We start from the raw sequence: 25,777 nt of genomic DNA on the forward strand, positions 1-25,777 counted from the left end.
AGGCATGTTTAAATTCAGTTACTGTGGATTTACCAACCACGTCTGCTGGAAGTTTGTTCCAAGGATCTACTACTCTTTCAGTAAAATAATATTTTCTCACGTTGCTTTTGATCTTTCCCCCAGCTAATTTCAGATAATAAAAGACAAATCTGAAAAGAGATTCCACAAGGATAAAGGAATAAAGCAAGAACGACAATTGCTTGTATCGATAACTTTGCCTTTAAAACGAAAATAGAATTCTTTATTGGCCAAGTTTGATTGGAACACAAAGAATTTGTCTTTGGTCCATGTGCTTTCAGTGTACATAAAAGAAAATTGAAGAGGAAAACCAAGAAAAACTTCACAGATGGGCCCATCCTACCACTAATATCCAAAGTCAAAAGAGCACATGTAAATTTATGTAAACAATGGTAATTCTGTTTCCATATTTTTTAAAGGAATGTGAAAAAACCTGTGCCTTAAAGTGTTGTCGCTGCTCAAGTTAAATGACAAAAATCAAGAACCAAAGAGAGGTTTTTGAAAACAAAATACATCTCAAGGACAAGTTTTGGTTTGAAAATAAACTAAAATTAAAGGGTTTGTCCTTTATAATAAAGGATTGTGGGGTCAACTTGTAATCTTGAACCAAGCGTGTAAAAATTGAAAGCTTTTCTATCTTTTACGAAGATAAGATATTGGGCACGAGTGAAGATTGGGCGACTGCTTTGAAAACAAGATACGGCAAAGATACAATTTGATGTTGAATACCGTATTAAATGCAAGCAAATGTGGATTTTTTTATTGGATAAGGGTTTTTAGTTATCAGGAAAGCAAATAAGGATGAGATGGAGGCATTGCGGCTTAGGGTTAAGAAGCTGGAGATCTTTTATTTAGCAGGGGAAGGAAACATTAACAGTAAATTTAATTGGAAGATAATATGTCTTTATCTGGATGACAAAATGAGAAAAGGAGGTAGCAAAAGTTAGGCAATGTTTACCAAGGGTAAGATATAATAGGATGGATATGGGATTCTTTTTTCTTTATTAAAAAAAAAGTATTCAAGAAGATATACGTTTAAGCTGTATTTAAGGTATATGTATTTGTATCTATTTGTTTTGTCAAGTACGTATTGGTGGTATACAAAGATATAACAATATTTATGTACATGCTACTAGTAAGAAAGTCTATGGAGAGGGGCAGCATACAAATCTAATACTGTAAATGAATAAATGAATGAAAGAAAGAAAGAGAAAGAAAGAAAGAAACAACAAACATTAGGACAGGGGGCGGAAGGCACACTGGTGCACTTATGCACGCCCCTTACTGACCTCTTAGAATCGGGCGAGGTCAACAGTGGAGAGTCTAAGGGGAAAGTTTGGGGGGGGTTAGGTGATGATACTACAGAGTCTGGTAGTAAGTTCCATGCATTAACTACTCAGTTACTAAAGTTATATTTCCTGCAGTCGAGTTTGGAGCGGTTTACTTTGCGTTTATATCTGTTGTGTGCTCGAATGTTTCCACTTGCATTTATTAGAATGAAAATAGAATGGAATGGAATAGAATTGTTTTATTGGCCAAGTGTGATTGGACACACACGAAATTTGTCTTTGGTGCAGATGCTCTCAGTGAACATAAAAGAAAATACAGATTTGTCCATCATGTGTTACAACACTTAATGATGGCCATAGGGGTCAAATAGAAACATAGAAACATAGAAGTCTGACGGCAGAAAAAGACCCCATGGTCCATCTAGTCTGCCCTTATACTATTTTCTGTATTTTATCTTAGGATGGATATATGTTTATCCCAGGCATGTTTAAATTCAGTTACTGTGGATTTATCTACCACATCCGCTGGAAGTTTGTTCCAAGGATCTACTACTCTTTCAGTAAAATAATATTTTCTCATGTTGCTTTTGATCTTTCCCCCAACTAACTTCAGATTGTGTCCCCTTGTTCTTGTGTTCACTTTCCTATTAAAAACACTTCCCTCCTGGACCTTATTTAACCCTTTAATATATTTAAATGTTTCGATCATGTCCCCCCTTTTCCTTCTGTCCTCCAGACTATACAGATTGAGTTCATGAAGTCTTTCCTGATACGTTTTATGCTTAAGACCTTCCACCATTCTTGTAGCCCGTCTTTGGACCCGTTCAATTTTCTCAATATCTTTTTGTAGGTGAGGTCTCCAGAACTGAACACAGTATTCCAAATGTGGTCTCACCAGCATTCTATATAGTGGGATCATAATCTCCCTCTTCCTGCTTGTTATACCTCTAGCTATGCAGCCAAGCATCCTACTTGCTTTCCCTACCGCCTGACTGCACTGTTCACCCATTTTGAGACTGTCAGAAATCACTACCCCTAAATCCTTTTCTTTTGAAGTATTTGCCAACACTGAACTGCCTATACAATACTCAGATTGAGGATTCCTTTTCCCCAAGTGCATTATTTTACATTTGGAAACATTAAACTGCAGTTTCCATTGCTTAGACCATTTATCTAGTAAAGCTAAATCATTTACCATATTACAGACGCCTCCAGGAATATCAACCCTATTGCACACAAATAAGCAATGAAGAAACACTATTAATCAAAATCTTAAGGATACAAGCAACATGTTACAGTCATTCAGTCATAAGTGGGAGGAGATGGGTAGGAAGGAAGGATGAGAAAGTTTGTGTCTGTTGTGTGCTCGTGTGTTGTGGTTGAAGCTCAAGTAGTTGTTGACAGGAAGGACGTTGTAGCAGACGTTTTGATGGGCTATGCTTAGCTCCTGTTTATATGATGTTAGGAGCATGTAATTTATCATGGAGAGAAAAAATTTAAAAGCTTTTGAAAACAAACTATATGGCTAGGAAGCGGGAATGTGGGTTGTTTAGTTTGCACTGCCTGTTGTGTAAACCCTTCTAGGCTCCTTGCAAAGAATTTCACCTAGGGGCAATGACAAATGCAGATGTCGGAGGGCTGACTTCTCCTTTGACTTGGGTTTTGTAAGTGGGGGCGGGGCAGAGAAAGGAATTGCAGCCATTGAGAAAGTGGGTGGAAGTGAATGGGCGACAATGAGGAGGAGGAGGATGAAAATTCGGAGAGAGGGAGAGAGAAAGCCAGGTGAAGGGCGCGTGATCAAAACCTGTCAGAGGACAGGCTAAAGTTCACATCCTGATTTTTGAAATGAGCTAACCTGAAATTGTTGAGCCTAGAAAACTTTCCCAGGATAGGTTTTAGGCATCGTAATAAAAGAGAGAGAGAGAGAGAATACAGAATACAAAATACAATGCAGAATAAGAAGAGTTGGGAGGGACCTTAGAGATCTTCTAGTCCAGCCCTTCTGCTTAAGCAGGAGATCCTACACAATTTCATACAAAAAAGGCTTCAAGAGTTGTTAACCTAATCCTACATAGCTTCTGCTCCGGTAATCTCACACTACTAACCAGAGCATATAATGGCATCGGACCAGAATACTTCCGAGACCGCCTTGTGCCGCACGAATCCCAGCGGCTGATTAGGTCCCACAGAGTTGTCCTTCTCCGGGTCCCATCGACTAAGCAATGTTGTCTGGTGGGACCTAGGGGAAGAACCTTCTCTGTGGCGGCCCCAGCCCTCTGGAACCAACTCCCCCCGGAGATCAGAACTGCCCCTCCTCGCCTCTTGGAAGTTGTTGAAAACTCACCTTTGCTGCCAGGCATAGGGAAATTGACACCTCCCCTAACTACTTGGCTTATGTATGGTTTGATTGGATTGTGTGATTATTTTATTATAAGGGTTTTTAAATTGTGTTTTTAAATATTGGATCTGTACATTGTTTATTATTGTTGTAAGCCTCCCCGAGTTCTCGGAGAGGGGCGGCATACAAATCTAATAAATTATTATTAAATTATTATGATATAAAACTTTCACCAGACCACTCCTTGAATACAGCTTATCTGTCTGGAACCCACACTGCATTTCGGACATAAACACATAAATGTCCAGAGATATTTTACGAGAAGAGCCCTCCACTCCTCCACTCGCAACAGAATCCCCTACGCAAACAGACTCACAATCCTAGGTTTAGAAAGCTTGGAACTACGTCGCCTTAAACACGACCTAAGCATAACCGCCTTAAACACAACCTAAACATAGCCCATAAAATCACCTGCTACAACGTCCTTCCCATCAAGGACGACTTCAGCTTCAACTACAACAACTTGCGAGCACACAACAGACACAAACTCGAAGTAAACCTGTCTAAACTTGACTGCGGGAAATACGACTTTAGTAACCAAGTAGTTGATGCATGGAGCTCACTCTGTAGTATCATCACCAAACCCCGAAAACTTTACCCTTGGACCTCTCCCGATTCCTAAGAGGTTAGTAAGGGGCGTGCATAAGTGCACCAGCGTGCCTTCCATCCCCTGTCCTAATGTTTCTTGTTGTATCCTGGAATGGCTACCTTGTAACGCTGTAAATAGTTTGTTCCTCTTTTCCAGCGCTGTCTGAGCCCAAGCAGGAAGTCGCTCCTGATTGGCTCAGACGCGGCCGGCTCTCGCTTTGGCGGGAACCGCAAAAGTATAAAAGAAGCGGTTTCTCCCTGCAGAGCCAGTCGGTACTCGCTGAACTGTCACTTTACCTTGCTGAGCTGTCACTTGTTCTCTGAGCTGAATAAAAGTACCGATTGCTCAAAACCCTGTCTCTGGGTCTACTTCACTGGCGACGAACGAACGAAAGAACTTCGCGTGCAACATGGACAAAATCCAGATCGGCCAGGCTCCAGAACTCTTCGATTCCGAGAAAATGACATGGGACGAGTACATGGCCACCTTCGAGATATTCCTCGAGGCGGCGGGAATGCAGGACGCCGGAGCCGATCGCAGACGGGCTATTTTTCTCAACTACTGCGGCGCAGAGATCCGTAGACTTGCCCAAACTCTCACCGAGCCAGAACAAGCAAGAGCCACAGCGTGGGACGTCCTTCAACAGAAACTAGCGAGCCATTTTAAACCAACCAGACCAGCCATGGTTTACCGGCATCAATTTCACATGATGGCTCAGAGAGAAACCGAGTCAATCAGCCAATTCACAACGCGGCTTCGAACGGTACTTGCTCAATGCAAGTTTCAAGACCCGGAAGCTCGCCTTACCGACGCCTTGGTTTTCGGCATGAAGAGCAACTCGGTGAGAAACAAACTCCTCACCGAAGAAGAGCCGACGCTACAAACCGTAATTAAATTAGCACAAACCGCGGAAGCAGCCGACGCAGCGGCAAGAGAATTAAAGGAGCACGGAAGGCGAGAAATCATTGCCAAAATCAACGCCGAGTCTCCCAGCGCCGAGGGAACAGACGACCTCAGCCAGCCGACTAGAAACGGGGACAACTGCCTCCTCCTGCAAGACCAGCCGAGACATCCTAGAGCTACTCACCCAGCCCCCTGCGCGGGCTGCCGGGGAAATCACCAGCGCCATCGATGCCCCTTCCGAGACGCTACTTGCCACCGTTGCAACCGGAGAGGCCACATCGCCATCGCATGCAGAGCAACGGCACCAGAAGAAACGTTTGCCACACAACAATACCAGCGACCTCAAAACCAACCCCCCCAATCGCGAGAAAGGAGACCGTTCCGCAGCTCGGGTCAAAGGAACTACTCAAGCGCTAACCGCGACTACAATAGAGGTAACTCTAAATTTTCCGTGAATAACACGGCAACCAAAAAGGGGGCTAAAATTGTTATCTCATTGTTACTAAATAACCAGCCTTGCTCAATGGAGCTGGATACGGGCTCGAGATATACCATCATGCCCTGGGAAAAATTTAAACTATACATGCCTAATGTGTCTAAGGCTGACTTAACTCAAACCTCATTGGTGATCAGAGACTTCCAAGGGGGGGTAATCTCGGTCCTGGGAACAGCAAATGTACCTATTGCCTTTAAGAATGTGAAATGTACCCTTCCCATGCTTATTGTGACGGGGGCCAAACACTCCCTGCTGGGTCTAGCGTGGATGGAACCGTTGGGGATCGAAATTTCGGGTGTGTGTAATGTAAACTGTGATAATATGCCTAACTTTGTGAAAGAGTTCCCTGAAGTGTTCAGCCCCACCTTGGGATTGTATAAGGGACCCCCTATATCTTTCTCTATCGACCCAAAGGTCCCACCGGTCAGACTGAAACCTCGCAGGGTTCCCCTTCCGCTTCTCCCCAAGCTGGACATGCAGCTGGACAAACTCATTAGTCAAGGTATTTTGGTCCCTGTGGAACAGGGGCCATGGGAAACTCCCATAGTGACACCATTGAAGCCAGATGGCTCTTTAAGAGTTTGCGCTGATTACAAATCAACCTTGAATAAGGCACTCCAACACCACCCCTACCCCATCCCGGTCGTGCAACAACTCTTACACTCCCTGGGGGAGGGAAAAAGGTTCGCAAAGATCGACCTGGCCCAGGCTTACCAGCAGCTTCCGGTCGATGAACAAACAGCAAACGCCCAAACGATTGTAACACACAGGGGGGCTTTCAAATGCACGAGGTTACAGTTTGGGGTAAGCATAGCCCCAGGAATATTCCAGAGCATCATGGAACGCCTATTGTCAGGGGTAAATGGGGCAATTCCATATTTTGATGACATCTTAATTGCAGGGGAAAACCAGGGGCAAGTGAACAAAAGAATAAGGGAAGTACTTAAGAGGCTACAGGACAAAGGGTTACGAATCAAGCCTGATAAATGTGTCTGGGGAACTGACAGTGTTGAATTCCTTGGGTATAAAATAGATAAGGAAGGTATCCACCCCACAACAGAGAAGCTGAGAGCAATTAGAGAAGCCCCAGAGCCACAAGATAAGAATGAGTTGCAGGCATTTTTGGGCCTCCTTAATTTTTATTCCGTTTTTTTAAAGCAGAAGGCAACAGTAGCAGAGCCTCTCCATCGTTTACTCCAGAAGGAAGCCCGCTGGACATGGGGGAAAACTGAACGTGAAGCTTTTTCTCAAATAAAAAATTTAATAACTTCTCAAAGTGTAGTAGTCCAATATAGTGCTTCACTACCCATTAGGCTCACGTGCGACGCTTCGCCGTACGGCATAGGAGGAGTCTTAGCTCACGTTCTACCGAATAAGACAGAGGCCCCAATAGCATTCTTTTCAAGAACCATGACCAGCACAGAGAGGAATTATAGCCAGTTAGACAAGGAGGCTCTAGCATTAGTGGCAGGGGTAAAGAAGTTTCACAATTACATTTTTGGGAGAAGCTTTGAGCTAGTCACTGACCACAAACCCCTACTAGGCCTGCTAGCCCCCAACAAGCCCACTCCACCTTTTATGTCTCCAAGACTAATCAGATGGGCCCTTTTCCTCTCAGGGTATCAGTATGAGCTCACCCACAAGGGGGGGAAGGAAATCAATCATGCAGACGGCCTCAGCAGATGCCCCATAGCAGACTTGGTAGAAGACCCTGTTCCTGCCACAGATGTGCTAATGATAGAACTCGAGGAAAACCCACTAACCACAGCAAAAGAGGTAGCTGCACACACGCAGCAAGACCAAATCCTTAAACAAGTGGTGAACTGTGTTCTAAAGGGATGGCAAAATGATATTGTTAAACCTGAATTGTGTGATTTTAAGAACAAAAGGCTTGAATTATCATATGTAAAAGGTTGTTTGCTGTGGGGGGATAGAGTGATCATCCCCAAACGCCTAAGGGAAAAGGTACTCAAAATGTTACACGTGGGCCATCCTGGGATTGTCAGGATGAAGAGCCTAGCAAGGGGGCATTTATGGTGGCCAGGGCTTGATGCTGATATTGAAAGTTGGGTTTCAAAGTGTGACCCGTGCCAAGAGTCTAGGCCCAGTCCCCCCAAAACAACTCCGGCTGAGTGGGAACAGCCTGCTGGCCCTTGGTCTAGGATCCACATTGATTTTGCTGGCCCAGTGGGGTCTCAGTACTTCCTAATAGTGGTTGATGCTTTCTCCAAATGGTTGGAAATAATAGCAATGAACAACATAACCACAAGTGCCACTATCAAGGTATTGAGCAGACTGTTTGCATCCCATGGTTGCCCTGATCTATTAGTGTCTGACAATGGACCACAACTAACAGCCAGGCAATTCGAATTATTCCTAGATGGCCTAGGGGTCAGACATGCCCTCATCTCGCCTTACTCGCCCTGGGCTAACGGGTTGGCAGAACGTTACGTAAGGGTGGCAAAGGAGGCATTGCACAGGTCAGGCCCTGGAGATGTGCAACAGAACTTGGACCAATTCTTATTAACCCAGCACATTACCCCTAACTCGCACACACATGTAAGCCCTGCAGAGTTATTGATGGGGAGAAAGTTGAGGTCACCATTAGACAGGTTAAACCCAAGGTTCTGTGTGAATAATAACCAAATGTGCATGAAACCAGAAAGAGAAATGTATTTGGGTCAAACTGTATATGTAAAATGCTTTGATGGAAATGTAAACTGGATGAAGGGAATTATTGTTAAGCAAAACGCACCCAAGACTTATGTTGTTAAACTGGAGGATGGTCGTTTGTGGAAACGACACATAGACCACATTCGGAAACGAACTGAAAACCAATTGCAACAACCCGCTGACTCGGACTCTCCCCCTTCAACAGACTTTTGTACATTGCCCGAACTAAGAAACACGCAAAGAGACTTATCGGGCCAGGGGGAACCATCCAGCGACGCCGAGCCATCCTCGTCCTCCGAGGCCTTCGTGGGGCCCGCCAGGCCAAGTCCGCCGCACCGGGAGAGCAGCGGCGAGCCATCCTCCACAGTCAGTGGCGAAGGAGAAAATGGACTGCGCAGGTCAGCGCGAGAGCCTCGAAGGCCTCACCGATTGGACGACTTCGTCACGTGGCTTTCTTGATGGATGAGTCCAACTATGAGGGGAGGGGTGTTGTATCCTGGAATGGCTACCTTGTAACGCTGTAAATAGTTTGTTCCTCTTTTCCAGCGCTGTCTGAGCCCAAGCAGGAAGTCGCTCCTGATTGGCTCAGACGCGGCCGGCTCTCGCTTTGGCGGGAACCGCAAAAGTATAAAAGAAGCGGTTTCTCCCTGCAGAGCCAGTCGGTACTCGCTGAACTGTCACTTTACCTTGCTGAGCTGTCACTTGTTCTCTGAGCTGAATAAAAGTACCGATTGCTCAAAACCCTGTCTCTGGGTCTACTTCATTTCTCTCCCTCACTAATTCAATTCCGTTCAATTTATTAGATTTGTATGCCGCCCTTCTCCGAAAAGTCAGGGCGGCTCACTAATATCATTTATATAAACATTGTTATACCTTTGTATACATAGTTGACAAAATGAATGAGTGAGTGAGTGAGTGAGTGAGTGAGTGAGTGAGTGAGTGAGTGAGTGAATGGTTGTCCGGTGTCTTCTTGAAAACCTCCAGCAATGGAACACCCACAATATCTGGAGGCTGGTTGTTCCACCGATTAACATAATCTATGTAAATAAAAATGTACATATACATTCATTCATGATCTAAAGTCTCCGAAAGTTCTTCACCGATTGCTTTGAAATTAGGTTTGGCTACAAGCCATGAGGTTTGCCTCCTAAGTAGAGCATATTTGGTTGGAACCTAGAACCCTGCGAGGTAGACTGGTTTTATCTTTTTTGCAGATGGGTCGGGGGGGCTCTCAAAGCAGGGGGGGACAAGGAGGGGGAGAAAGAGGGAGAGGTGTCCAAATGTCACCCAGCTCCCTAATGTTAATCCCGTCCAACTCTGTTTTTCTGAACAAATTGAGCAAGGGGTTGGACTATAAGACCTCTAAGGTCCCTTCCAATTCTTATTCTGAATAAAACATATGGTTTCTCTCCTCTTCCTCTTCTTCTTTCTAGCCTCTTCTGCTATAACATATAATAATAATAATAATAATAATAATAATAATAATAATAATAATAAAGAAGACTCGGACACTCACCAAACTACTATAAGTCAAAGACACTAGTATCATTTATATAAACATTGTTATACCTTTGTATACATACTTGACAAAATGAATGAATGAATGAAGTCAAGGACCTACTTTGGGACCCTTCAAAGGAGCTGGGGCTGGAGGGCTGTACACGGACGAATCCCTGCCCTACCAGGAAGATGTTTTTAAGTTGTTAAGTGTGTTGTGTCATTGTGTTGTCTTGCAGAGGGAAGAGACGCGCAGAAGCATGGCGGCTTTGAACTGGAAACCATTTGTGTACGGAGGATTGGCGTCCATCACTGCAGAATGTGGTGGGTATTTGAACTCTGAAACAACCAGGCGGGAGATTGCTGCTGATTTAGAAAACTGCCCAGTGCAGTTGTTGAATTAACTTGGAACTGGATGCCAACGTGCCCTGGCACTAAATATCTGTGCAAGTTCGCATGCCGTAACTAACGTGGGCCCTGCAAGAGGGGGGCCATCGTCTGATATAATGCTTTTGCAACTTGCTCATTTTTTTTTTAACAATCACAATTTGTTTGTTAGATTTGAGCCCAAAATTTGAGCCCAAAACAATCTGAGATGAGTTGGGGGAAAGATCAGAAGCAACGTGAGAAAATATTATTTGACTGAAAGAGTAGTAGAGGCTTGGAACAAAATTCCAGCAGACGTGGTTGGTAAATACACAGAAACGGAATTTCAACATGCCTGGGATAAACATAGATCCATCCTAAGATAAAATACAGGCTGCAGTCGTAATGTGTAATATTAAGGGGTTTCCCCCCCCCTTTACTGTACTCCTTTTTGAATATTCCCAATAAGAACAATTCAGGTTAGAATTCTATCTTTCTTTGTATCATCTCTTGTAACCATTCGTGGATTTTCATCCAGAGAATAACCACCACATGGGGAAGAAGGTGCCGTTATTTTTTTTTACACTGCCAGCAATTTGGGCTCTGTTTTGGAGATACAGTATATGTATGTATGTATGTATGTATGTATGTATGTATGTATGTATGTAGGTAGGTAGGTAGGTAGGTAGGTAGGTCTGTGTGTGCGTGCGTGTTTTCGTAGATTTTCACAGGTACAGGTATGAAGGTCTTGGCATATTCGGGGTTCTTCCCATGTAAGTTTCAGAGATTCCTGGTGACGTCTCGACGAGGTCCCATGCGTCATCTTCAGGCTGGTGCTTTCATCCTTAGCACAAGGACGAAAGCACCTGCCTGAAGATGACATCAGATGCACCTTTTTTCTCCCTAAAAGAGGCTAAAAATGCAGCTTTTTTCGAAGCTTTCCCCCCCCCCAGCCCTTACCTTGCAGGTTCTTTCATTGTTACTCTCTGCAGAGAATGTTTTCCAAGCCCCTAAGTCTTTGCAGAGTTTTTTTCGTTACTCTAACTTGCTCCAAATAAGTTTCTTTCCTGCGCTAACCAGGTGCTAACGATGTTCCCAGCTCTTACCCGCTTGCAAGCTCTCATTGTTACTCTCTGCTAAGAATGATTTTCCAGCCCTAAGTCTGTGCAGTTTTTTTCAGTGCTCTAACTTGCTCCAGGTAAGTTTCTTTCCAGCCCTAACCAGGTGCTAACGATGTTCCCAGCTCTTACCCTCTTGCAAGCTCTTTCACTGTTACTCTCTGCAAAGAATGTTTTCCAAACCCTGCCTTTGTAGGGTTTTTTCATTGCTCTACTCGCTCAGAATGTTTCTTTCCAGCCCTAATCAGGTTCTAACAATGTTCCAAGCTCCTACTGGCTTGCAAGCTCTTTCATTGTTACTCTCTCCAAACAAGGTTTTTTTTTAAAGCCCTAACCATGGGGATAAAATAATGTGCTGAAACTGCCCAGACTAAGGATGATGAATACCTGGTAAGCAGATTCTTTTCCCTATTTTCCTCCCCCAAAACTAAGTGAATATTGATCATGTCACTGTGGGGAAGCTGTTAATGGTCATTAAGTGTCAAAACAGTCATAAGTCACTATTTTCAGTGGTGTAACTTCGAACGGCCACTAAGCCAAACTGTTGTAAGCCAAGGACCACCTGCATTGTACCCATATCCCTATTTTTTAAAAAAACAGATGGCATTTTTGAATTTAGCAGAATATCCAAAAGAGGTAGAGGAAGTTGGTAGTTTGTTTGCAAACCATTAATGTTTTTTTTAAGTTGGGTAGTGAAACGTGGCCTTAATTGTTATTAAGGTTTCTTGGAGATAAACCATTATTTTGAAAACATAATTAGGGGGAGCTCAATTATATTGCAGCAGAAATGCATATGTATTCATTTGTTTTATTTATTAATTAGGCTTCTATGCTGCCCTTCTCGTAGCAACTCAGGGCGGTGTGCAACATAATAATTACAAACAATATATGTGTAGAAATCTAATTATTTTAAAAGAAATATACAAAATTAGCTAAATTCTAAAAACCCTATACACAGTCACCCACATCCATCCAATTCAATTGTTCACGTATCCGTCCTTTTCAAACAATGGGAAATTTGATTCTGCTTGAAACAGCTGAGCAATTAATTTTGAATTTAAAAAAAAGGAATTTTAAAAGAAAGACTTAGTATATTTCTGCGGGGGAAAGGGAATTTTAACTTCTTTAAAACTAAGCTTCTTTCGAAGTAGATCTACATTGTGATCGAATTTTGATACGGTATAAACTAAGGAAAGGGAAAAGTGAGTAAGTATCCAGTTTTGGGGGTTTTTTTCTATAAAAGGCAAGTAAATTTATACCTTAGCACAAAAACAAAACTTCTAAGCCTCCAGCCTAGCTAAATGTTTGCAAAAGCGGTCGGAATATTTTTGTAATCTTGTTAGGAATGTTGTCTAACTATTCTCTAAAACTTGCTCCCAGCCCGTGGAGTGCAATTATTTCTCCTATTTTTCTTTCAAGAATATTTGAACCTGTACTCTATTGTATTCTTAATACTGTAGTTCATTTTGTGTGTGTGTGTTTCACACTGCAATTATTCATTGTGCCTTGAACAAAACTGGCATATATACAATAACAACAATAGCCTGATATTCTAATAGAGACAGCAGAATGGGGAATAGCACATTAAAATATGGATTATATACAGTACATCATTTGAAGGGTTGGATAAAAAATACATTTTTATTTTTAATGAAATTAGCCATTTCAATAAAAATATAAGGCCTCTCTCCACCTTGGCTTTGCATGTTATTTAAACAGGTACACAAACAGACAAATAACACAAACACAAATGTATATTCTGTCCAATTTATGTCATAGAAACATAGAAGATTGACAGCAGAAAAAGACCTCTTGGTCCATCTAGTCTGCCCTTATACTTAGGATGGATCTACGTTTATCCCAGGCATGTTTCAATTCACTGACTGTGGATTTACCTATCACTTCTGCTGGACGTTTGTTCCAAGCATCTACTACTCTTTCGGTCAAATAATATTTTCTCACGTCGCTTCTGGTCTTTCCCCCAACTGACCTCAGATTGTGCCCCCTTGTTCTTGTGAGGAAAAAGCTGAAGTCAGGAGAGCAGTCGAATAGCAATAACAATGTTCTTGTGTTCACTTTCCTATTAAAAACATGTCGGAAACTAAGTTTCATTTTGGAATGTATTGTAAGTTCTGTAAATCTATCATTCATGGACTAACCCGTTTTCTCTTGGGCGTGAAGGTACTTTCCCAATAGATCTGACAAAAACGAGGCTGCAAGTACAAGGCCAGAAAAATGATGCCAAGCACAAAGACATCCGTTACCGCGGAATGCTTCACGCGTTGGTCAAAATATTCAGGGAGGAAGGATTGAAGGCGTTGTACTCTGGGTAATATCTCTCACCTTGTCTGTTTTGCTTTTGTTGAAATGTGCAAATGTGTCTCTATGTATAGTTGAGTGACAAACATGTGTAAAGCATGCTATATTTTTATTTTCCGTCCGTTTAATCGTAACCGGTACTTGGAAACAGCCTGGACAAATCTTTGCAGTTTTCTTTGCAGAGTTTTCCAGAAATGGTTCATCATTGCTTCCTTTTAGAGCTTGTTAGAAAAATTCCCCAGAGAATAAAAGCAAAAATCTTTATTAACAACAAAATATACAATACAGTGATACCTTGTCTTATGAACTTAATTGGTTCCGGGACGAGGTTAGTAAGACAAAACAATATTTCCCATAGGAATCAATGGAAAAGCGATTAATGCGTGCAAGCCCAAAACTCACCCTTTTGCCAGCCGAAGCGCCCGTTTTTGCACTGCTGGGATTTCCTTGAGGCTCCCGTCCATGGGAAACCCCAGCTCCGGACTTCCATGTTTTTGCAATGCTGCAATTTTGCTGAGGCTCCCCTCGCTGGGAAACCCCACCTCCGGACTCCCGTTGCCAGTCAAGCGCCCGTTTTTGTGATGCTGGGATTCCCCTGCTGGGATTCCCCTGCAGCATCGCAAAAACGCGGAAGTCTGGAGGTAGGGTTTCCCGAATCCCAACAGTGCAAAAACGGGTGCTTCGGCTGGCAACAGAAGTCCGGAGGTGGGGTTTCCCAGGGAGGGGAGCCTCAAGGGAATGCCAGCAGCGCACAAATGGGCGCTTCGCTGGCAACAGAAGTCCGGAGGTGGGATTTCCCAGCAAGGGGAACCTTCGACTGGCAACGGAAGTCCGGAGGTGGGGTATCCCAGCGGCGGCAGCTTGGGTTCGTAAGATGAAAATTGTTCGGAAGAAGAGGCAAAAAAATCTTAAACCCCGGGTTCGTATCTCAAAAAGTTCATATGACGAGGGGTTCGTAAGATGAGATATCACTGTATATTATATTTATTATTTCTATATCTATAATTGAAGACTTATTATGCATTATCACGCTGGTGCACTTATGCACGCCCCTTACTGACCTCTTAGGAATTGGGAGAGTTTAACAGTGGGGAGTTTAAGGGTAAAGTTTTGGGGGTTAGGTGATGATGCTACAGACTTTGGTAGTGAGTTCCATGCATCAACTCCTCGGCTACTAAAGTCGTATTTCCTGCAGTCGAGTTTGGAGCGGCTTACTTTAACTTTGTATCTGTTGTGTGCTCGTGTGTTGTTGTGGTTGAAGCTGAAGGAGTCGTTGACAGGAAGGACGTTGTAGTTTATATCTGTTTACTTTGAGTTTGTATCTGTTGTGTGCTCGAATGTTTCCACTTGTGTTTCCCTCTTGCAGAATTGCCCCGGCTATGTTACGCCAAGCCTCTTACGGGACCATAAAAATAGGCACTTACCAGAGCTTGAAAAGGATATTTGTTGAACGTCCAGAAGGTAAGCGATATATTTATTTTTTCCAGATCCGAGCTGCATTTCTTAGTTCAAGGGTAAAGCGCAGAGCAGAGAATGTAGGAAGCTACATTCCTATGAGAGGGACTTTGGAGTCTGTTGTACATACTCCTGATCGGTTGAAGGATGATGAAGATATTGAGGACTCGGATTCAGATAGTGTTCATGAAGTAGTGGGGGGCCCGGGGTTACAGGTAGTAGAACAGGTGGGAGGCCAGCCACAGGATGGGGCTATGAGTTCAGGATCTAGTGAGGGAGAATCAGACGCTCGCTGGGTTAATCCTAAATTCAGAAGGATGCAGAATCGTAGAGAGCAAAGGTCTGGAAGAAGATATTAAGGAGAGAAATGGGTTAAATATTGCAGTGAGGTATTTGGCACGAAGGGTGGAGTTTCAACCTTGCTGAAAAGAAATATGGAGGGGCTTTGGCCATGCTAAAGTAAGCCAAGGTATTTTGTATTGCATTTAGTCAGTGTTGCTGTTTTTTCAAAGTTATGTAGTTAGGAAAATAAATCTTGTCTAAGTGGAGGAGGAAAAGGAATGTGAGAAATGCGGCTAGAGAGAGATAACGGACCGAGTGACGTATGGAATGTGTTGAAGTATAGGAGAGCAGAGAAATAAACAGAGTTGCTTTATTCATGAAATGATGCATTTAATGAGAGTTATTTGTAGTTACTAAACTTCTACCAGAAACAGAACAGAGTCCTAGTGGACAACCATTGAAATAGGAGCCAGCCGTGTGCAGCAGCTGCCAAAAAAGCCAACACAGTTCTAGGCTGCATCAGTAGAGGAATGGAATCACGTGAACGGTTAATATCACTTTATAAGGCCTTGTTAAGGCCATACTTGGAATATTTGCATTCAGTTTTGATCAACACAATGCAAAAAGGATGTTGAGACTCTAGAAAAAGTGCAGAGAAGAGTAACCAAGATGATTAGGAGACTGGAGGCTAAAACATATGATGATGAAAAGAAGGACCAGGGGAGACACGATAGCAGTCTTCCGATATCTCAGGGGTTGCCCCAAAGAAGGTGCATCTTATACACTGAAAAATGCGGTATTTCCAGCTGTATTAAGACACTTAAAAAAATAAACTCCGGTGCCAAGAAAACTTCAGAGTCCAATCAAAGAAAGTTTGAATACCCAACTATAAACATTGAGTGTTTTTGTGCTTTTTGTTTCCCTACAACAGACGAAACCCTGGCTGTCAATGTGTTGTGTGGGATTCTGTCGGGGGTCGTTTCCTCATCCATTGCTAACCCCACAGATGTGCTGAAGGTAAGTTCTTAAGCCTCTATTTCATCTTGCATCAAAAGGAACCTTTCCGTATAATTTTTAAGATAATTTTTCTCCACCTTCAAAGCATATGTACATAACAACACCTATATCCTCAATGACTAACAATGTGTTGGCAAGACTTCTTTTGTAAAGATTGTAAATCACATTACAAATTATCAATTCAATTCAATTTGTTAGATTTGTATGCCGCCCCTCTCCAAAGACTCGGGGCGGCTCACAACAACAATAAAAACAGTATAACAATGGAACAAATCTAATAATAAAATTACATTAAAAAACCCCAACAATTTAAAAACCATGCAACACATACATACCAAACATAAAATATAAGAAAGCCTGGGGGAGATGTCTTAATTCCCCCATGCCTGGCGATATAGGTGGGTCTTGAGTAACTTGCGAAAGACAAGGAGAGTGGGGACCGTTCTAATCTCCGGGAGGAGTTGATTCCAGAGGGTCGGGGCCGCCACAGAGAAGGCTCTTCCTCTGGGGCCCGCCAAACGACATTGTTTGGTCGACGGGGCCCGGAGAAGGCCAACTCTGTGGGACCTTATCGGCCGCTGGGATTCGTGCGGTAGAAGGCAGTTCCGGAGGTACCACTAATTATTCAGCCTGCCTAAAAAAGAAAGAACACAAACTAGAAAAAAAAGGAACTTGATAGAAGAAAGATGAGGTATAGTTTCAATAGCTCATATTAATCTAAATAGCGACAGACTAAACAAAATTTTTTCATTTTCCTTTCAGTAGAGGTTTTAGAGGCTGAAAAAAGCCTCTCACATGGAGGTTTTGGAGGATGAAAATTAGCCTCTCAAACGGAGGTTTCAGGGGATAAAAAATCCTCTCAAACGGAGGAACCTTAACCAGAGTTTTTACAAAGTGGAAAAACCAGGCGCAGAGCTCACAACCAAGAACCCTGTTGCTAAAGTTCACCTCTGCAAACAGCTGTTTGAGGGGGGAATCCCAGGAGGCTGATTCACCCACCAATTAACTTTTTTCCTATTTCCCTCCCCAAAAACTAAGGTGCATCTTATATAGTTCTTAAATTTGTATATGGTTCTTAAATTGCTGTAAATTGCCCAGAGTCTCTAAGGAGTTGGGAGGCCTAAACATTAAATAAATATGAATATAAATATAAATATAAATATAAATATAAATATAAATATAAATATAAATATAAATATAAATATAAATATAAATATAAATATAAATATAAATATAAATATAAATATAAATATAAATATAAATATAAATATAAATATAAATATAAATATAAATAATATAAATATAAATATAAATATAAATAATAACAATTAATAATAACAATTAATAATTAATAATTTATTAGATTTGTATGCCGCCCCTCTCCGAAGATTTATATAAATGTAAATATAAATATAAATATAAATAATAACAATTAATAATAACAATTAATAATTTATTAGATTTGTATGCCGCCCCTCTCCGAAGATTTATATAAATATAAATGTAAATATAAATATAAATATAAATAATAACAATTAATAATAACAATTAATAATTAATAATTTATTAGATTTGTATACCGCCCCTCTCCGAAGATTTATATAAATGTAAATATAAATATAAATATAAATAATAACAATTAAGAATAACAATTAAGAATTAAGAATTTATTAGATTTGTATACCGCCCCTCTCCGAAGATTTATATAAATATAAATGTAAATATAAATATAAATATAAATAATAACAATTAATAATAACAATTAATAATTAATAATTTATTAGATTTGTATACCGCCCCTCTCCGAAGAGTTATATAAATGGAAATGTAAATGTAAATATAAATAATAACAATTAAGAATAACAATTAAGAATTAAGAATTTATTAGATTTGTATGCTGCCCCTCTCCAAAGATTTATGTAAATGTAAATGTAAATATAAATATAAATATAAATATATGATATACACCGATGCATCTTATAGACCGTAAAATTTAGGTCAACAGATGTAAATAAATGACATTGATGGTTTTCGTAACGCAGACATGTTCAGCCTGTCTCTAAAGCCCCGTTTAGAGCAAAAACTAATTAGCTTTCAATCTTCGTTCCATGTGGTTCTCAGGAACCTGACAAGGGACAGGCAGCTAAGCGAGTTCTTACATTTCACCATCTGGGGATCAGGTATCATTAGCCCTTGGAACTCTATGAGTCCCCTCCCTGGAAGGAGAGTTCAGAGCTTCCAAAAATGCCCCAGGTCTTTGACCGAGGAGTAAGAGGAGGGGGCTGAGGGATGCGGCCGGGTTTTAATCTCTTCTCCAAGTCAGGGGGGAAACATCGCTTCCTATATATAGAAGACAAATAAATTAAATTGAATTAAAGTATTAAAGTGTAAATCTGCTCTGTTATTGGAGATTTACAGACTTGCTTGCTGTAGTGCTTAAGTGAATAACTGCAGTCATTAATAATAATGATAATAATGATAATAATAATAATAATAATAACAACAACAACAACAACAACAACTCTGGCATAAGCCAGTGAAAGTGGTCCCTGTGGTACTTGGCATGCTGGGCGCAGGGCCAAAGGATCTCAGCGGACATTTGAAAACCATCGGAATTGACAAAATCTCCATCTGTCAATTGCAAAAGGCCGCTTTCCTGGGATCGGCACACATAATTCGCCGCTACATAATACGAAATCCAGCATAGTGATCTCGTTTGCTGTGTTGTACTGACATAATAATAATAATAATAATAATAATAATAATAATAATATAATTTATTAGATTTGTATGCCGCCCCTCTCCGTAGACTCGGGGCGGCTCACAGCAAAATAGTGACAGTGTAACAAATTTAATATTAAAAACATTCTAAAACCCAACATTGGAACCATACAACACAATCATACCATGCATAAACTCTAAGTTAGTCAGTTCCATGAACCGCTCCGGTTCCCTCAACATATATTGACGAACGTTTATTTTCTTTTATGTACTGCACACTTGAGAGCATCTGCACCAAGACAAATTCCTTGTGTGTCCAATCACCCTTGGCCAATAAAATTCTATTCTGTTCTGTTCTGTTCTGCTAACACTGAAATTGAGAAATAAAGAAGACTCTGGGTATTATAAAGTTTGGAACTCATTTTATAACTGGTTTAAAAAAAGGAAGGAAAACTAAATGTATAATATAATAGTGTATGAATTACAAACATCCAGAAATTTAAGAATATTAAAATATCATTTTTTTTCTTAAATTATATACTAAATTTGATTATTTTAATTACATGAATTCTTGTATTAACAATTAAGATAAGGCGGTAGGAATGATAACAGATGTATATATTTAGGTAAATTAATAACCAAAATATTTTTTTTACCAAGTGTATTTGCCAAAACAAGAAAACAAAAGAATATAAGGAAGGTGTTTGATATAATGCTCTTGTAAATGTATTTATTGTTATGCGTGTGTGTGTGTATGTATTTGTTTAGTTTCTCTTATGTTTTCCTTTTTGTATTTTGTCTTTTTGTATGTTTATATTTTCTTTTAAATTTTAAATTTCAATAAAAACTTTTTTAAAAAAAAAAGAGAGATCATGTGACTCCAGGACAATGCAACCGTCATGAGTGCATGCCAGTTGCCCTGCCTTTGAAATTTATTTGTTTGCTTGTTTGTTTATTGAAAATGAATGTTTTTTAAAGTTTGTCTAATGAAAATGAATGTTTTTAACAATTAGAATTTTAAGAACTTTTTAGTACTGTATATTAATTGGATAACTGTACTGTTGTGTTTTGCTATATGTTGTGAGCCGCCCCAAGTCCACAGAGAGAGGCGGAATACAAATCCAATCAATCAATCAATCAATCAATATTATTTGGATTTCTAGGCTGTCCCAACTTCTTACGGACACTGGGCACCGAACTGCAATAGAAAAGCAGTAAACAGTTTTGTTTTATTTTTGCATGCGTGGAGGTTTGTTCACGTGGGATTCCGCTGGTTTTCTTCTGCGCATCCGTGGGAACCTAAAAATCACTGAAATCTCACGCCTGCGCATCCCCTCGCGAGGTTTCAGCGCATTTTTGCTTCCTGTGTGTGTGTGGAGAATCATTTGCTAACATCAAATCTCTCCTTTTTTTTTACACTCTTAAGAGAGCATTTCTCTTCTCTCTTCTCTTGCATTGCTCGTAGATTGGGGTCATGGTTAGAGTAGGGAAAAGCCCTTTCATCTGTCCCGCAGCCGGTCACGAGAAGGAAATGGTTGAGCATGTTAGTCGTATCTAATTTAAGACCGAGGGGACGGTCTCTCATTCCTCTCCATTTAAATGGACTTCCCCTGCTGGGAGGTCAAGGCATTTCTTAAAGGGGCCCCTTAAAGCAGGCGGAATGTAGAGTTATTTATTCCAAGGGGACTAATCATTGTTCTGAGACTAATTCCATGATTCCTTGGGCGTGCATAAGCGCACCACCGTGCCTACCCCCCTTGTCCTATTGACTAAGTTACCTGTATTTACCTTGCTAATGTTTATGTTTCTACCAATACCTACTACCTTGTACATGTTTGATAAATAACATAAATAAATTTTGGGAGGACTTTGGCAAGACCCTAAGCACAATCTACTGTTTTTTCTAGCCATCTGTTATTTAAGGAGGTGGAAAGAGAGAAGTGTGAGGTGATGGGGGGAAAGCAGACAGACAGACAGACAGATAGATAGGTACATACGTAGGTAGGTAGGTAGGTAGATGATAGATAGATAGATAGATAGATAGATAGGTACATACGTAGGTAGGTAGGTAGGGAGATGATAGATAGATAGATAGATAGATAGATAGATAGATAGATAAATAGATAGGTACATACGTAGGTAGGTAGGTAGGGAGATGATAGATAGATAGATAGATAGATAGATAGGTACATACGTAGGTAGGTAGGTAGGTAGATGATAGATAGACAGACAGAGACAGAGATGATAGATGAATGGATGGATAGATTAGATAGACTTATAGATGGATAGATGGACAGATAGAGATGATAGATAGATAGATGGATGGATGGATAGACGGATAGAGATAGATGGAGATGATGGATGGATGGACGGATGGATGGATGGATAGAGATAGATGGAGATGATAGATAGATAGATAGATTAGATAGATAGATAGATAGATAGATAGATAGATAGATAGATGGAGATGATAGATAGACAGACAGACAGACAGACAGACAGACAGATGGATAGAGATAGATGGAGATAGATAGATAGGTGGGTGGGTGGATGGATGGATGGATGGATGGACACAGACAGACAGACTTCTAGTGTCATTAGCTTCCGATTTATGCTCATTTTTAAGCGTTTTACATTTTTGGAGAAGAATCTTCCCTGTCCTATTTTGTTCAACATTCCCCTTGGGCTCCTTTTGATAGACCCAGCAGTCTCTTTGTACTGGGTTTTCCTTTTCGAAGCCAATGAGAACAGTGGTTCCCTCCCCCAACTTGGGTGTAAAACCCGTGATCTAGACGAGATAACTTTTCTTCTGCCAAGAACTTTAATCTCCCTTGCTCACATTTTAAATACGAGCGATGCAAGGAGTCAGTTGAGCCACAGCCCAAAAGGGGAAAGAGATCTCATATTCTTGAAATAATAGAAAATACTTGGAGCTCGGCTTTTGAAAACGAGCTTGGAAAGCAAACCACTACCAATATCAGGTTCTTTCCCTATTTCTCTTCCTGGGTGCATTTTTCTTCTCTCTCTCTCTCTTCCCCCTCCCCCCACCAAAGGGCAAGGGACCTCAAATGACCTCTGAAATTTAGCCGCCCACTCCTGGTTTAGAGTTGCAGGGGAGCCCGAGGGATGCCAGCAAGCTGTTTTGATTGACAGCCCCACAGATGATGAAAAGATGCCTTTTCCTTTCACTGGGCAAAGGCTGCAGGGCAATTAAAATATGACACCTTTTATCAATGGCATTTTGCTCCTGCCGGACTGGCTAAAATCTACCCGAACATAAACCCTTTATGCTGGAAATGCAAAAAAGAGAATATGGGACATACTACCACCTATGGTTGCCATGTCGAATAGAATAGAATAGAATATTGGAATGAAGAATAGAACAGAATAGAAATGAATATAGAATAGAATAGAATAGAATAGAATATTGGAATGAAGAATAGAATAGAATATTGGAATGAAGAATAGAACAGAAATGAATAGAGTAGAATAGAATGGAATAGAATGGAGTAAGTAGAATAGAATAGAATTCTTTATTGACCAAGTGTGATTGGACACACAAGGAATTTGTCTTTCGTTTATATGCTCTCAGTGTACATAAAAGAAAAGAGACATTTGTCAAGAATCATGAGGTGCAACACTTAAGGATTGTCATACCGGTCAAATAAGCAATCAGGAAACAATCAATATTAATAGATATCATAAGTATACAAGCAACAAGTTAGAGTCATACAGTCCTAAATGGGAGGAAATGGGTGATAGGAACAACTAATAGTAATAGTAATGCAGCCTTAATTAATAGTTTGACAGTGTTGAGGGAATTATTTGTTTAGCAGAGTGATGGCCTTGGGGACAAAACTCTTCTTGTGCCTAGTTGTCTTGGTGTGCAGGGCTCTGTAGCGACGTTTTGAGGGTGGGAGTTGAAACAGTTTGTGTCCAGGATGCGAGGGGTCAGTCAATATTTTCCCCGCCCTCTTTTTGACTCATGCAGTCTACAGGTCCTCAGTGGAAGGCAGGTGGGCAGCCATTGTTTTCTCTGCAGTTCTGATTCTCCTCTGAAGTCCGTGTCGGTCTTGTCAGGTTGCAGAACCAAAGCAGACAGTGATGGAGGTTGCAGATGACAAAACTTACTGGATCAAAATCGAGACCTGGTTAAATGAAACGACACATTGTGACATAGAATTAAGAAACTGAGACCTATCTATTAGGAATTATTAAAGGGATCTACACCAAACCAAATTGTCATTCACATATCAACTGCAGCAAACTTAGTGTTTGTACAAAATTGGAAGGATGGAAATCTCCCATCAGGAAAAATGATCAATAACAAATTGACTGACTGTGCCGAAAAGACTAAGTTCACATATAAAATTACAAAATAGACAGGAATGAAACTTTTTTACCGTAAGGGATAACTTATAGAAGTTATCCCTTTGGGTAAAAAACTCTCTTTCTTGTCTATTTTCTATTTCCACCAAATGGCTAGAAAACAAAAGAAATAAACAAAGAAACTGAGAAATAATTGGCAATTGTTAATAAAGAATTCAATGAAATTAACTGATAATTTAGTAGCTGCAGTAGTAAGGCAAAGATACTCTTCTCTTCTTTTTGAATGATCAGAAATGTAAAATAAGAAGACGAGGGTTTGTTATGTGACTATTTTTTGATATGTCTGTACTGTACAGTTGTGGCTTTGTATGGATTTTCTTTTTCTTTTCTGTTTTTAAGTTTGTGTTTCTGTATTTTTAAATTGCAATTATTATTATTATTATTATTTTTAAATGACACCTTTTCTGTTTTCTGTGTTTTTGCCTTCTTTCCCATCCTGGACAAATCCTAGATCAGGATGCAGGCCCAAGGAAGTCTGATCGAAGGGGGCATGTTTGGGAACTTCATGAATATTTATCAGAACGAAGGCACCCGAGGCTTGTGGAAGGCAAGTTATTCGATGCATTTCGGAAACGGGCCACGTTCTTCTGTTGCAGCTGAGAAAAGGTCACAGGCCAGGCAAATGAGGACTCAGATAGTTGGGGGCAATAGGGAGAGGGTCCACTACTTGGGCGTCCTCCTGGATCCACAGCTAACATTAGAGAACTATCTTTCGGCTGTGGCGAGGGGGGCATTTGCCCAGGTTCGCCTGGTGCACCAGTTGAGGCCCTATTTGGACAGGGAGTCTCTGCTCACAGTCACTCATGCCCTCATCTCCTCGAGGTTCGACTACTGCAACACTCTATACATGGGGCTGCCTCTGAATAGTGTTTGGAAATTTCAGATCATGCAGAATGCGGCCGCGAGAGCAATCATGGGCTTTCCCAGATATGCCCATGTCTCGTCAACACTCCGCAGCCTTCACTGGTTGCCAATTAATTTCCGGACACAATTCAAAGTGTTGGTAATGGCCTATAAAGCCCTACATGGCATTGGACCGGAATACCTAGGGGACTGTCTTCTGTCGCACAAATCCCAGCGACCAGTTAGGTCCCACTAACTGTTAAACCACTGTGAAGCGGTATATAAGATTTTTAAGGATTTGGGGTTTTAGATTAATTAGATTAATTTTACATTTGGACTTAGGATGTTTTCTATTGTTCTTGTATATGTTGCAAGTTACCCCGGGGTTGCAAGTTACCCCGAGTCTTCGGAGAGGGGCAACATATAAGTCCAAATAATAAACAAACAAACCAACCAGTAAATAAGTAAGTCTAAATGCTATTGCAAAACTTGTGTTTTGGATTTAAAAGTTGAAATGAATAATATTGTATAAATTGTAGTTTATAGATCTGTAGAAAAAATCATATTAGTGGTCCATTGGAACTTAAAATGATGACCTTGGTGGTCCCTGAGGTCAAAGTCTTTCTTACCAGTTGTCTTTGTCATAATCAGTAAACAAAGATATCAAGCTTAAAAACATTTTAGCTGTAATACGTGACTATAATGCAGAGAGATTGCAGAGCAAACCTAACAGTGAGTAACCAGACAAAGAGAAACAGAGAGGTAACTCAGAGAATTAAGATATGAACTCTAGCTCCCTCTTGTGGCAGCCTGCAATATCTGCAGCCAATATGTTGGCAACCCAACAGTTATGGACAGAGTCCTAACAATCCGACTTCTCTTTTTCCGAAATATTTAGGAGAAACATTTGCACTTTGGGTGGGGAATTTCGGGTATTTGACTTCACCACAATTGACAGGTTCTGCTTTTGAGGGAGAGGGCAGAAATAAAAACAATTCAGATTCTTTCAAGAGTGACTTATAAAAGTTTCTAATCTTGTATTTTCAGACTTCCTGTAAGGATTATTTATCCCAGAGTAGAATAGTTGGGCGGCATATAAATTAGATGAAGGAAGGAAGGAAGGAAGGAAGGAAGGAAGGAAGGAAGGAAGGAAGGAAGGAAGGAAGGAAGGATAAATAAATAAATTCTTAAAGGAGACATTTATTTTACCAACCAGTCCTCCTCTTTTTTCTTTGCAGGGGGTGTCTCTCACTGCCCAGAGAGCCGCGGTGGTGGTTGGGGTGGAGCTGCCCATCTACGATCTCACCAAGAAGCACATCATCCTCAGCGGGTTCATGGGAGACACAGTGTACACTCACTTCCTGTAAGTCTGGAAAGAAAGATGGTGGCATCTCTTCCCATCTT

General features: G+C 40.9%; 1 protein-coding gene across 3 annotated transcripts in view; it reads left to right on the forward strand.

The window, feature by feature from the left end:
* SLC25A30 (solute carrier family 25 member 30) overlaps nt 1-25,777 on the forward strand; it is a 39,303-nt gene that overhangs the window by 5,030 nt on the left and 8,496 nt on the right. For all 3 annotated transcript variants that reach the window (XM_070751403.1, XM_070751402.1, XM_070751404.1), the window contains exons 2-7: nt 10,103-10,187; nt 13,529-13,676; nt 15,033-15,127; nt 16,335-16,420; nt 23,982-24,077; nt 25,612-25,736. In XM_070751403.1, coding sequence (XP_070607504.1) covers nt 10,124-10,187; nt 13,529-13,676; nt 15,033-15,127; nt 16,335-16,420; nt 23,982-24,077; nt 25,612-25,736 — 614 coding nt within the window. In that variant the 5' untranslated portion in view covers nt 10,103-10,123. The remainder of the gene's footprint in view (nt 1-10,102; nt 10,188-13,528; nt 13,677-15,032; nt 15,128-16,334; nt 16,421-23,981; nt 24,078-25,611; nt 25,737-25,777) is intronic.

This window comes from Erythrolamprus reginae, chromosome 4 (genome assembly GCF_031021105.1).
Source record: "Erythrolamprus reginae isolate rEryReg1 chromosome 4, rEryReg1.hap1, whole genome shotgun sequence".
NCBI lineage: Eukaryota > Metazoa > Chordata > Lepidosauria > Squamata > Dipsadidae > Erythrolamprus > Erythrolamprus reginae.